This window comes from Crotalus tigris, unplaced genomic scaffold (genome assembly GCF_016545835.1).
Source record: "Crotalus tigris isolate CLP2741 ecotype Arizona unplaced genomic scaffold, ASM1654583v1 scf7180000017560.2302168, whole genome shotgun sequence".
Classification (NCBI taxonomy): domain Eukaryota; kingdom Metazoa; phylum Chordata; class Lepidosauria; order Squamata; family Viperidae; genus Crotalus; species Crotalus tigris.
In genome coordinates, this window is record NW_024096474.1 from 556,080 (window position 1) to 569,101 (window position 13,022).

The following is a 13,022-nucleotide window of genomic DNA, read 5'->3' on the forward strand; positions in this document are numbered from 1 at the left end:
CATCACCCCCACCACCCCCTCCATCTAAGGCATCATTTTACATGTCCGTCATGCCTCTTTGCTCATTCTTGTGTTAAATTTCAAATGTCTCTTCCGCTGTAAGAGACGTGGCTTACAAAGATCACACACAAAAGGCACCTGGATATGCTAGAAGGTCACAAGCTGGCAACGAGTCCCCAGGGGGATGCAGCTACTAAAAAGGCACATTTTGGGGAGTGGAGGAGGCGGGGTAGGGATGTCAACAGAAGTACAAAATCCAGCTCTCCTTGACTGGATAATTTGAAGAGGGGGCTGGAGAGTTATTTGTCAGAAATGTTCTAGGGGAACCTTTTCTGTTGGACTAAATATCTCTACGAACCTTCCTATTATTCCAGGTATAAGATTCAATTTTATACCTGTGCTCAGAAAATTTAAGTTTTGATTGGGACCCACCCAGAATTGGTTATAAGCTCTGGTCTTCTTCACATGTCAGCTCTCCCTCCCCGTTTACCAAAATTAGAAACACAGTTGTGGATTGCCTCAAATGCCTCCCCAATTCCCCTCTGATGGCAGGATGCCAGCAAGGCACAAGCCAATGGAGATCCTGGCAGATGGGAAGTCATATCAATGTTTTCAATCAATCAGTCAATCAATCAATCCACTTAAGTAAGTCAATTTCAACCCTGACTGCTCTTGAGAAGGCCAGATCCTGAAGTGGAAACTCAAGGACTTTGGCCACCTAATGAGAAGAAAGGACTCCCTGGAGAAGGGCCTAATGCTGGGAAAGATGGAGGGCAATAGAAGAAGGGGACGACAGAGAATGAGATGGCTGGATGGAGTCACTGAAGCAGGAGGCGTGACCTTAAATGGACTCCAGAAGATGGTAGAGGACAGGAAGGCCTGGAGGAACCTTGTCCATGGGGTCGCCATGGGTCGGACACAACTTTGCAACTAACAACAAGTAAGTCAATTGGAACCAGGTGGCTGCCAAGCAGGTGGGCTCGGTCTGGGTGGCTGGTGGGCTCTGAGAGGGGCCGACCTGCCTTCGGTCCCAGGCAGGAGATCCGAGGTGCAGCTCCTCAGCACAGCTGTGCAACACAGCACAGCCAGGAGAGAAGCCCAGAACCTCCCAGCCCCCCCACAAGGCAGGCAGCCAAGGGAGCCTGCCTGCCCGTCTCCCCACCTGGGCTCTGCTCCCAATGACTACCTATCCCAACCCTGTGGAAGAGCTGCCCGTTCCTGCCTTCAGGTCCTCCCACAAGCCTCACCTGGCCAGCCGTTCTCCTCTGCCGCAGCCCGTGAGCTCAGCTCTCTGCAGGCTCCCAGACCCGAGTGCCTCCTTTAAGGAGGAGAGCCAGGAGCTCCCTGCAGGTTTCCTGCTGCAGCTGCAGCCGAGACTCTCCTGTCCCTCAAAAGCCAGGAGGAGGTGGCCGGGCTCCCTGGACATTTCATGCCCGGCAGGAGTAGGTTTAGCCTCTAGGGCCCAAGCCCTGCAGCAAGTCCTCACCCCTCCCCAGAAGGGGCTCCTCAGCCCCTGTGGTCGGGGTGCCCTGGGAGGCAGAGGAACCTTCTGCCCCTCACAGATCAGCTCTTCCCTCAGCAGAGAAGCTCAGCAATTGTCTTCATTGGGAAGGTCCCACCTTGTCTGTTATTCTTACCCCGGCTGAGGGTTAGGGTTGGGGGCAGTCAGGATGTGGCTTGGGGTCCTGAAGGGCAGGCAGACGATCCAGGGGAAGGAGATTCAGAGCAGGCAACACCACCTGTGTTTGCTCACTTCTTCGCAGAAGACCATTTTGGACAAGGGAGATGGTCAAGCACCACACAGCTGGGCAAAGTCAAGGAAGCCAGGAGGACACTGGTTTTAGGAAGGTCTCTTTAATGCTCATCTGGGGCTAAAGTGGACTGGACGTTTCCACCTGAGTCTTGTCTGCAGGTTTCTCCCATCTGGTTGTGGCTGTTTCTGAGATAATCTCAGAATTGACTCACCACTGTCACCTCTTCGATGCCTTTCCCTGCTCCCCTCAGTCCCTCTCAATCCATTCTTCTGTGCAGATGAAGCTCTTTATCCTGTAAAGATCATGTTGATGTAGGACACACAGGAGAGTTGGGGTCGCACGAACCATTTCCACTAGTCCTTCAGCAGTTGTCAACCAGGACTGAGCATAGATGGAAGATGAAGTGGCTCCTCAGTTGAGCCAGCTGACCACCTTCTATTTGTCATTTCAGCCCCATCAAAATTCAAGGACATCGATCTGCCTTCCATCATGGTGCAAGGAGGGTTTCTAGCTAATGTTCACAACCTGCATCGGATGGGGAGAGCACCTCTTTTTCCTTCTGTCCTGGCTACTTTTTACAGAGGCACCACTGAAAGCATTTTAACAAATTGCATCACTGTCTGGTTTGGTGGCAGCAGTGCCTCAGATAGAAAGTCCACACAGAGAGTGGTGAGGACAGCTGAGAAGGTTATAGGAAGCTCGCTCCCTGATATTCAGGACGCTGCTTAGAAGTGCTCATATGTGCTTAGAGCTGAAACCATTGCTAGAGACCCCCCACACATCCACTTTACGTTCTGTTTCTGATGCTCCCCTCTGGGAGGAGGTTTCAAAGTATTTATAGCAGGACTACCCAATTCTGTAATAGCTTTGTTCCCTATGCCTTCCATCTGGTAAACTCGCAAGATTCATTTTTCTTGCCATGCACACGTTTAAACAATCCGAACTAGACTGTGTTGTTTCTCTGTATCATATAATATATGAGGGTATATGCACAATTCTGTATTTATTTATTTATTTTTGTCATATTTATGTAGTGTATATCGAAGGTGGTGACCGTTTGAGAGCTGAATGCAACGAAATTTCATTTTAATGTATGCCTATTAGTGTGCATTCAAAGTGACAATAAAGTTATTATTCTATTCTATTTTTCTATTGCCTGAATGAACAGGGCACAAGTGTTGCTATTGCTGTTCTTGCTGAGGTTGTTGATATGATCCTAAAGCACCGAAGGCAAAACAAAGCAGCGAGGGTGGTGGGCCAGGAGAGGAAGGGAGGGAGAGCTTTAGTGAACAAGCTTTGGCTTCTCCCCCCCCCCACTTCTTTTCTTACCTTCTGCCTCAATTTCAACCCTGAGTGGAAACAGAGTGAGGATGATGATGGTGGTGATGATGGACATATTAAGAGAAAGTTTCCTATGGTCAAAGGGGGGGGGGAGAAAAAAAGTGCAAAACGTGGATCTCCAATAGCTGATTCCATTCAGTCTCTAAAATTTGCATGTCAAAAGGATTCATTAAATATTTCTTTATTAATTTAATTAATTAATTAATTAAACCAGTTGTGGGGTTTTCCATTTTATCAGATGTAACGGTACCCTGCACTCATTTTGTCATCGCTGAAGGTGTCACTGTTCCAAATTCAGGCAATTTTAGTAACTTATCACCTTCCCTTCAAATGCGATAAATTATCACATCTTTCTATATCGCATCTCTTATGTATGAAGAAATCCTTAAACTCTCATCATTCAGTCCTGATCTGCAAAAGTCCATTAAAGATTACAAGCGATAACAGCATAATAATTTTGATCAAATAAACCAACTTTATATTCCTTGTCTTTACATTTAATAATCTTGATTTTTAATTCCCTCAAATAATGTCCTAGAGTTTGGGTTATTTTCATTTTTTCTTTGTCCTGACTCAGAAATTCTTCAAAGCTACAACAAATCTCTTTCGTAAATCAAATATGAGAAATTTTATCCAGGTCACCCTTTTGTTTTGTTGAGACATCATTTGTACGTACAGTGTAGCACCTCCTTCCCATAATTTCTATTTTTAAATCCTCTTTCAAATAGTATCCAGTAAAACTATCCAGTAACATTTTCCAAACACCTTCTATTGATAATGAAGATAATCTTAAAATTAACTTCTGGGTCCATTGTTCACAAATATCCCTCAATACATCCAATGTTAAAGTATTGTCAGGACCAGCCCAAGAACAATGAAACAATTTAATCAAAATCTAGTTCTTTGTTTGTTTGCAGTACACACAATAGACAGAATCCTGAGAGACTAAACCAGGAGTAGGCAACCTTGGCTCTTTTATGACTCGTGGACTTCAACTCCCAGAATTCCTGAGCCAGCCATGCTGAGGGAAAAGGGAGAGGTTTCCAAGCTGAGCCATGCTGGCTCAGGAATTCTGGGAGTTGAAGTCCATGAGTCATAAAGCGGCCTAGGCCAAGGATAGGCCACCTTGGCTCTTTTATGACTCGTGGACTTCAACTCCCAGAATTCCTGAGCCAGCATGGGGAAACTTTGGTCCCTTCATGACTCGTAGACTTCAACTCCCAGAATCCCTCAGCCAGCATGGCTCAGCTTGGAAACCTCTTCCTGTCCCCTCAGCATGGCTGGCTCTAGGAATTCTGGGAGTTGAAGTCCACGAGTCATAAAAGAGCCAAGGTTGCCTACCCTTGAACTAAACTTTTACGACTCTCCCTCTGCTCCAGCTTCGGACTGTGCTGCCCCTTGTCTCTCCCCTCCCCCACCCCCCAAAACTGCTTCATCCTTCCTGGGGAATCCATGCTCCACTGCAGCCCCTCCTGCCCGCTCCCCCTCCATGCGCATCATCCTTCACAAGTCTTTTGCTTCATTCTACATTACCAAGGCAAATTTAAGTGATCTCCTCCTCTATGTCTTAGAAGATTTTCACTCATCCAGATCACGGTTGCCCCAAAGGCGCTTTTTCAAGAGGCAACTGGACTTTCTTTGTGTTTCCTTGAAGATGTTTCGCTTCTCATCCAAGAAGCTTCTTCAGTTCTGATTGAATGGTGGGGAATGGAAGAATTTCCATTTCTGATCGTTAGCACTCTCTGTGAAAGTCATTGAGGCCACTTGGAGGCTTATCTGTGCCCTCAGAGTCACCCAGGTCAGAGTGCAGATGGGTGAGGAGCCTTCTTGGAACTGCTGGAAGGACGGTGTTGGAAACAGGAGTGGGTGGTGTTGTATCCCTCCCTCTCCGTTGAGGGAGGGCTGTTCAGTGTTGACGTAGATGGCCTCTTTGACCCCTCTTTCAGAGAGCAGGCTAACAACCAGATAATCGCAAGCAATAAAAATCCTTCCATCCTCCACCATCATTCAGTCAGAACTGAAGATGCTTCCTGCGTGAGAAGCGAAACGCCTTCAAGGAAAAACAAAATCCAGTTCCTTTTTGAAAAAGCACCTTTGGGAAACCATGGAAGTTTGGTTAATCAGGAGGGCTCCGTGAGATATTTGCATAAACAATTTTGTGTTTGCCAAGTGTCAGGGCAGTGATCAGGTGCCCAGCTGATTCCTTTGGATCTGGAAGGGTTAAGGTTAGGGTTCATGGCAGAGATACCCTGGGAAGGGGAGCAGTTCCCACAGTACTTAGCACTGCGCATCATGCAGAAGCTCCCAACCACACCAACCCGGGGCTTCTATCAAAATCTAGCCCCAGGACCTCATGGCCCTGCTGTGATCAGGAGACTGAAAGGCCTGACTCGGCTCCAGGATGGGAACCAAAAGCCTGAGACTTTCACAGCTTTGAAGTCAGGCTATTTGCGAGACTGCCTACTACCTCATAGTTCCCTACGTCCGGTTAGATCCCACAGGCTGGGCCTCCTTCAGGCCCCGTCGGCCAAGCAGTGCCATTTGGCGGGGCCGCGGAGGAGGGCCTTCTCTGTGATGGCACCCACGCTTTGGAATCAGCTCCCCCCCCCGGAGATTAGGACCGCTCCCACCCTGTTGGTCTTCCGTAAGCTACTTAAGACCTGGCTTTTCCGGCAGGCCTGGGGTTTATAAAACCTTACCCCTGGATGATTGTTTTTGTATTGTTGTATTGTTATGTTTTATGTGTTTTTTATTGTTAGCCGCCCAGAGTCCTTCGGGAGTGGGGCGGCTTATAAAATTTAAAAATAAATAAATAAGTCAAGTGAAGATTTTGTCCCCCCTTTTCCTTTATTCAGCAAGCAAGAGTAAAAGAATCGAGCAGCCTAGTTCAAGGTAAGCTCTAAATATCTAGATTTTTTTTTAATATGAAAGAGAAATCAAAATATGTCCTTGGAAAAAACAATGGTCTTCCACATTGTCCCTTCACTTTGATCCAAGCATGTCTCAAAGCTTACGAGTCCTTTTTGTAAACCCTCCGTAGAACTGCTATAGATAAAATATTCCCTTGGTATAGACAAGGAGGGTCATCTGGGGGGGGGGTGATAAGGAGAGCCCACAGAGGGCTTACGAGGCCCTCTTCCAATGGAGCCCCCTCAGCACTCGCTCACGGATCTGCTTCGTTCTCACCCCATAGATAATGGGGTTCAGGGTGGGTGGTATCAGCAGGTAGACGTTGGCCACGAGGATGTGGACCTGAGGCGGGATGCTGCCGTGGCTGAAGCGATGGGTGAGGAAGGTGAAAACAGCCGTGCTGTAGAAGACCAGGATGACGCAGATGTGGGACCCGCAGGTGCCCAAGGCCTTGAGGCCGGCCTGTTTGGAGGGCAGCTGGCAGACTGTGCGCAGGATGAGGCCGTAGGACAGCCCAATGAAGAGGACATCAAAGGCGCCAATCAGCGATGCCACCGTCAGGCTGTAGGCCTTTGTGACGGCAGTGTCTGCACAAGCCAGCTTGACCACCGCCATGAACTCGCAGTAGCTGTGGGCGATGACTTTGGGCCCGCAGAAGGGTAGCCTCCCCACCAGGAAGGGGTGTGGGGAGAAGAACACCAGCCCCCTGGCCAGGACTGCGCTGCCGATGGAGGCGATGCGGGTGCCCGAGAGGATGGCAGAGTGCCTCAGGGGTTGGCAAATGGCCACGTAGCGATCGTACGCCATAGCGAGGAAGAAGCCGGATTCCATGGCCGTGAAGGCATGAATGACAAACATCTGGACCAGGCAGCTGCTAAAGCCAATGCTTCTGGCATTGAGCCAGAAGATGGCCAGCATCTTGGGCAGCGCTGAGGTGGACAGCACCAGGTCCGTGAGGGACAGCATGCAGAGAAAGAGGTACATGGGGTGGTGGAGCCTTGGGTCCGTCTTGATGAGCAGGAGAAGGGTGCAATTGCCCAGCAGGGCCACCAGGTACAAGGAACCGAAGGGCAGAGCCAGCCAGGCGTGCAGAGCTTCCAGCCCAGGGATGCCCAGGAGGAGAAAGGAGGAGGAGGAAGCTGCAGGGAGGAAGGTGGAACGGTTGGAGGGAGGGGGCTCCATGCCCAGCCTGGCCCTCTTGGAGGAACTGATGGGATGGTGGTCAGGATTACGAGGAGCTGCAAATAAGAGTGACAGAATTGGACGGGACCTTGGAGGCCTTCTAGCCCAACCCCCTGCTCAGGCCATTCTGGACAGATGGCTGTCCAGTCTCTTCTTAAATGGTTCCAGTGATGTAGCGCCCACAGCTTCTGGAGGCCAGCTGTTCCCCTGGTTAATTGCTAACAATTGTTAATTGAATGGAAGATTCAGGATGAAGGAAGCCAGGAGATATAGCTGTATTGTCAGGATCAGGGTTTGTTAACCTGGACTTTCCTTCAGGAAACCATCCCCCCTTTTTGCTTCAGTATCCTCACAACCCTTTCAGGAAGGTAAGGCTGGCCCGCCATGTGCCCCCCACCCCACCCCCAGTTCCACCCGGATGCTCTGATACTCAGGCCAAAACAGACGAGCCCCAGGACAATGTCCAATCTTGCATCTCGGAGGAAAATGAAGGGGGGTGGAAACTACAGTGAGGGAGGCTGCTTGTCCAGTGTACGTCTGAAAGGGATCTGGAGGTCCTCATCAACCCCAACCCTGCAAGGTGCAATGAGCAAAGGCTACTTGGAGATGCACAAATGCAGTCGCCAGGATTGGAGGATGGGACGCTGTGGTCCCTCTCTGCACTGCCTAGCCAGCCCTCACATGGGGCCAGACTCCCAATTCTAAGCACAGGTTCAAACAGGGCAGGGAGAAGTTGTGGGTTCGAGAAGGTAGGGGGTCTGGAAACCAAACCCTATCAGGAATGACCTGAGGGGAGGCAGCATAGCAGTCCCCCAACATCTGAAGGGGTGTCTCCATTGCCCCAGAGGGCAGAACCAGGTCCAGCGGGCTGCAACTGCAAGGAAGAAGATTTGGATTCAACATTAAGAGGAACCTCCAGACTGCATGAGCTTCCAGCCTGTGGGAGAGGTTGCCACCCAAAGCAGTGAGCCCTTCTTTGCTAGACCTCTTCCAACAGAGACCGCTCTGGGGCGACTGGCCCTGAGAAGGTCTGGGAGGTCCCTTCCAGCCGCCCTTTTCAGTGGTTCCGATTCCTTTTTCTTAATTGGACCAGGGACAGGACACGACATGGCAAGGAAGCAGATTATGACTGCATGTGAGGACAAGCAAAGAAGAGGTTGAGACCCTGGGAAGAGTGCAGAGAAGAGCAAGATGATCAGGGGACTGGAGGCTAAAACGTACGAAGAACGGTTGCAGGAATTGGGTGTGTCTGCTTTAATGAAGAGAAGGACGAGGGGGGACAGGATAGCAGTCTTCCAGTATCTCAGGGGCTGCCCCAAAGAAGAGGGAGTCAAGCTCTTCTCCAAAGCCCCTGAAGGCAGGACAAGAAGCAATGGATGGAAACTCACCAAGAAAAGAAGCAACCTGGAACTAAGGAGAAACTTCCTGACAGTGAAAACAATTAACCAGTGGAACAGCTTGCCTCCAGAAGTTTTGAATGCCCCATCACTGGAGGTTTTTAAGAAGAGATTGGACAGCCATTTGTCTGAAATGGTATAGGGTCTCCTGCTTGAGCAGGGGGTTGGACTAGAAGACCTCCAAGATCCCTTCCAACTCTATGATTCTGTTATAAGCTTAGTCCCTCCCTGAGCTCTCCTTCAGAGAGGGAAGCCACCCCACCCTCAGGATGGCTTTGTCTGGCTCCCTGCCCTGGGTGGAGAGGAGGACCTGAGGCCCTCAAGGACCCCTCTGTCTCCAGGATTCCATGATGCTCAGCCGTGGGAAGACACGTCCCAGGACAGAGGCCACCCGGGAACAGAAATGGGCCCTTTTATTTCGCCCACCTCGAATCCTCTACCAGTCCCCCCGAGGGTGGCAGTGGAGCTGAATGGCCCAGATTCTCCTCTCAGACTGCCCTTCATCCTGGTTCTATGGGGTGATCCTGCTCACCTCATGGTGCAGCCCTTGGCCAAAGGCAACAGCCCAGCTATGGTCGGCCACAACGATGGAAGCCTGGCACTCTCCCAGGAAGCCCGGCCACTCTTGCAGGCCCTGAAATGTGGGCCCAGCAGTGCACAGCAATCCGCAGAGCGCACATGGTCATCCCTGAGCTGTGTGGGGCTCCGCTGCTGCTGACGGGCATTTTATAGGCGGAGGCTTCCGAAGCAGCCCAATCGGGCCCAGCCTGCGTCCCCAAGGGAGAGCAGGCAACGCGCCCCTTTGGGAGCGCTCCTGGCAGAGAGGCCACTCGTGGTCACATTCAAACACGGAGCCTGGAATGGCCCGGCCTGGCCCGATGGGACCACTTTGCAGAAGGCTTTCTCCAAACCAGGAGTGATGATGCTGCCACACAGAAGGAGAATAAACTTTATGATTCATTTTCTGCCTCTGTAGCTCTGGTTCTCCCACACCTTCAGAAGTTGCCCTCCTGGACACAAAAGCCCCAGCATGTGTGGGGTGGGTGGAATAATTGTTAGAATTGATTTCCTTGTGCCAAGAGAAGGCAAAGGAGCATGGGCTTCTGCAAAAGAAAAAAAGGGTGCAAAAGGAGTTTATCACTCTTGCAGAGAACACAAAGCTTTATCCAAGAGCAAATAAACTAGAAGAGAGAAAGAATTTTTGAAATGCACCTGAGATGCTGAAATTAATAAAAGGACATTGAACTTGAGACGAGTGCAAATTTCTCTCTCTCTCTCTCTCTCTCTCTCTCTCTCCTTCCTTCCTTCCTTCCTTCTTTCCTCCTCCTCTTCCTTCCTTCCTCCTTCCCTCCCTCCCTCCCTCCCTCCCTCCCTTCCTTCCTTCTTCCTTCTCTCTTTCCCAAACTTGTATGCAGCCTATCTAACTGAAGCAACTCTGGGCAGCTTGAAAACATTCAATTAAATGGGAAAATTTAAAATTAAAGTAAAGTAAAATTGACCAGGGACGGAGCCAAGTGCACACAGGGAGGAGTGGGCTGTCCCCTACTTCATTAGATCACCCTCCAAAATGCCCCTTCATCCAGGGTCCTGCTGGTAAAATCAAACCAGGAAGGATGGGAAAATGCCTACAAAGAGCAATTAATTCCCTGGTAGGAATAATCAAGAAAAGGCCCACAGGTGGAACTGCCATGCTGAGACGGCACCATGAATACATCCCTGAGATGGCATCACGCTTCAGAAGAACACATTGGAGGTGAAAAAGGTGCCAGAAAGGGCAGCCAAACTAATGAGGGGAACAGAGCACCCCTCTTCCTCTGAGCAAGGACTACAATGCCCAGGGCGTAACCACATGAATTGCTTTTCTCCAGACTGCAAGTTGGCAGCTGAGTCTGCCAGGAAAGTTTTTGCTGCTCAGTGGGCAAGTTCCAACCCAACTCAGCTATGTGGCTTGGGTAGTCCGGTCCCCATAACATTTTAGACTGTGACTGATGAATTTATTCCCATAATTCTCTTTCCTCCCCCCCCCCACTCTTCTTCAAGGGTGGAAGGGCAGACCTGGGCGAGGCAGGCGCCTGAGTTGGGAGCACTAACCACCTTTCAAGGGGCATCAGTGACAGCCACTGTCATTGTCTATGGAGATCCTCCACCATCCAGATCACGGTTATCCCAAAGGTGTGTGGGAAGTCAGTCCGCCAGAGAAGGAAATATTAAAAGGGCAGAAAAATATATTTCCTCAAAGGATCTTAAAGAGGCAGAAAAACATGCCCAGTTTTTTTTCTTAATAGCCCCAAGTCTTCCTCCCCCAAGCAGAAACCAGCTCTGTACAAATGCAGATGTAAATAATGCAGGAAGGTTGGAGGCCCCAGCTAGAAGCTTAGCAAGACGAAGACACCTAAAATCTACATACCCCACCCAAACTCTTAAGACGGGACATAATATGATTAACCCACAGATGCCAAAGGGGCACACTCAGGTCAAAGTTCATGCGACAGGAACAACTCCAAACAAAAGGCTCCAGGGGGTATAAAAACCCACTCCCTACATGTGCTCCCTCTCTTTTCTTCCAGAGCCATTTTTCTGTCTGGTTCTCCTCTTCAATAAACTGCAACCTTCTTTCTAAAGCAGTCGCCATGTTGTTTATTCCCGGCTTGGACTGAACCAGGATGAAGACTTTTCCTTCAACAGGTGCTTTTCCAAAAGGCAAATGGACTTTCTTGTTTTCTCCTTTGAAAACGTTTCACTTCTCATCCAAGAAGCTTCTTCACTTCTTGGGAACTAAAACCAAGGCACTCCAGTTGCCTTTTGTTAAAAGCACCTTTGGGACACTGATGTGGAAGTGCTTTGCACTGGTGACCTGTTATTCAGGCTACTTCTGGACTTGGATCTTCTGCAAAGAATAAAACACCCCCCCCCCCATGAACCTATGGGACAGCACAGCTCAGAGGTTGTCTGGTGGGGCAGAGATAGGATTTGTGGGAAGCAGGGGGGAGAGTTTCTCTCTTCCTTCTAGGCCCCAAGAAGCCAGCCTCTCTTTTGGCACTGCTTTGTGGCCAGGAGTCCCGTGTTCAGAAATAGTCTGAGGGACAAAGCAAAAGGGTTAGGAGAAGCAATGGGACCCCCCCTTCTGAGTCTCCCCTTGTCCCTCAGCTTTGCCTGGGTGTGGTCACTTGAGTAGGAGGAGCAGCAACTCCTGCAAAGTTTTCCTAGCTGGTAAGTGTTGCAAGGCAAAAAGTGTGCTGGCAGTGAGTGGCCACTGCTGATAGACACAGCAAAGTCATCAGAAGGGTGGAAGCCTCTTTCAGAAGACTGCTGAACCTGCATTGAAAACAGAGGCCCAGCACTCTTTCTGAAGGATGCAAACCTGTGTGTGTAGGAAGCTCAGACAACACCTGAGCAGAAGTGAAGTGCCAGCCAGGCATTACGTGGGCATATTGCATTCCTTTGTAGTCGCCCACTGCCCAATCTGCCAGAGTTGCCAGAACTTGGCAAGCAAAATGTCTTTGGCTGAATCTTGATCAGATACACCAACTTTATATTCCTTCCTTGTACTTGTAACAGACTGAATCTTTAGTTCATTACCATATTGTCGTAAAATTTGATTCCTCTTCCATTATTCCATTGCCCAGATTTCTTTAAGGGTTTTACAAGATTCTTTTGTAAATCTAATAAGAAAACATTTTCTGGGTAATTCTCTTGGTTTATCGTTTGTATTTCTCTTTTAATTTTTAAAATCTCACCCAGTTTCTTTTGTATATCCAATAAAGTGTCCTTTTCCAAATCATTCTCTTGGCCTGTTATTTGTAGTTCCCCTTTCTGTATTTTGTCTTATTAGACAAGATTTTCTCCAACATCTGTCAATCCTGCAGTAGCAACTTTTGAACATAGTCTACTCTATCCAAATACTTAGACATTATTAATGATACTGTTGATATTGTAGCTACTAATTTGGAATACTGCATCCAGTTCTGGTCGCCATAATACAAAAAACATGTTGAGAGTTTGAAAAAAGTGCAGAGAAGAACAACAAAGATGATTAGGGATTGAAGCCCAAAACATATGAAGAACAGTTGCAGGAATTGGGTATGTCCAGTCTAGAGCAAAGAAGCACCAGGGGTGACATGATAGCATATTCTAATACTTGCCCCAAAGAAAAGGAAGGGGTGTCAACCTATTCTCCAAAGCACCAGAGGCAAGATAAGAAGCAATGGATTGAAACTAATTGTAGAACCACGGATAAATCTCCTGACAATCAGAACAATTGATCAATGTAACAGCTTCCATTCAGAAGGTGTGGACGCTCCATTGCTGGAGGTTTTCAAGAAAAATTTAGACAGCCATTCGTCTGGAATGGAGGAGAGTCTCCTGCTGGAGCAGGGGTTGGACTAGATGACCTCCAGGGTCTGATTCCATTCTTCAAAGATCTCCTTCATTATTTCCC

The 13,022-nt window shown here is 49.0% G+C and overlaps 1 protein-coding gene across 1 annotated transcript; it reads right to left on the bottom strand.

Annotated features, from left to right (window-relative positions):
- Positions 1-6,218: 6,218 nt before the first annotated feature.
- Positions 6,219-7,288, bottom strand: LOC120309964 (olfactory receptor 52R1-like). Its single transcript, XM_039347738.1, has one exon. The coding sequence runs from the start codon at positions 7,185-7,187 to the stop codon at positions 6,219-6,221; it is 969 nt and encodes a 322-aa protein (XP_039203672.1). The 5' UTR covers positions 7,188-7,288.
- Positions 7,289-13,022: the final 5,734 nt, after the last annotated feature.

Excerpts from the sequence above, each read along its gene's own strand:
- LOC120309964 (XM_039347738.1), bottom strand. The coding sequence starts at position 7,187 with ATGGAGCCCCCTCCCTCCAACCGTTCCACCTTCCTCCCTGCAGCTTCC.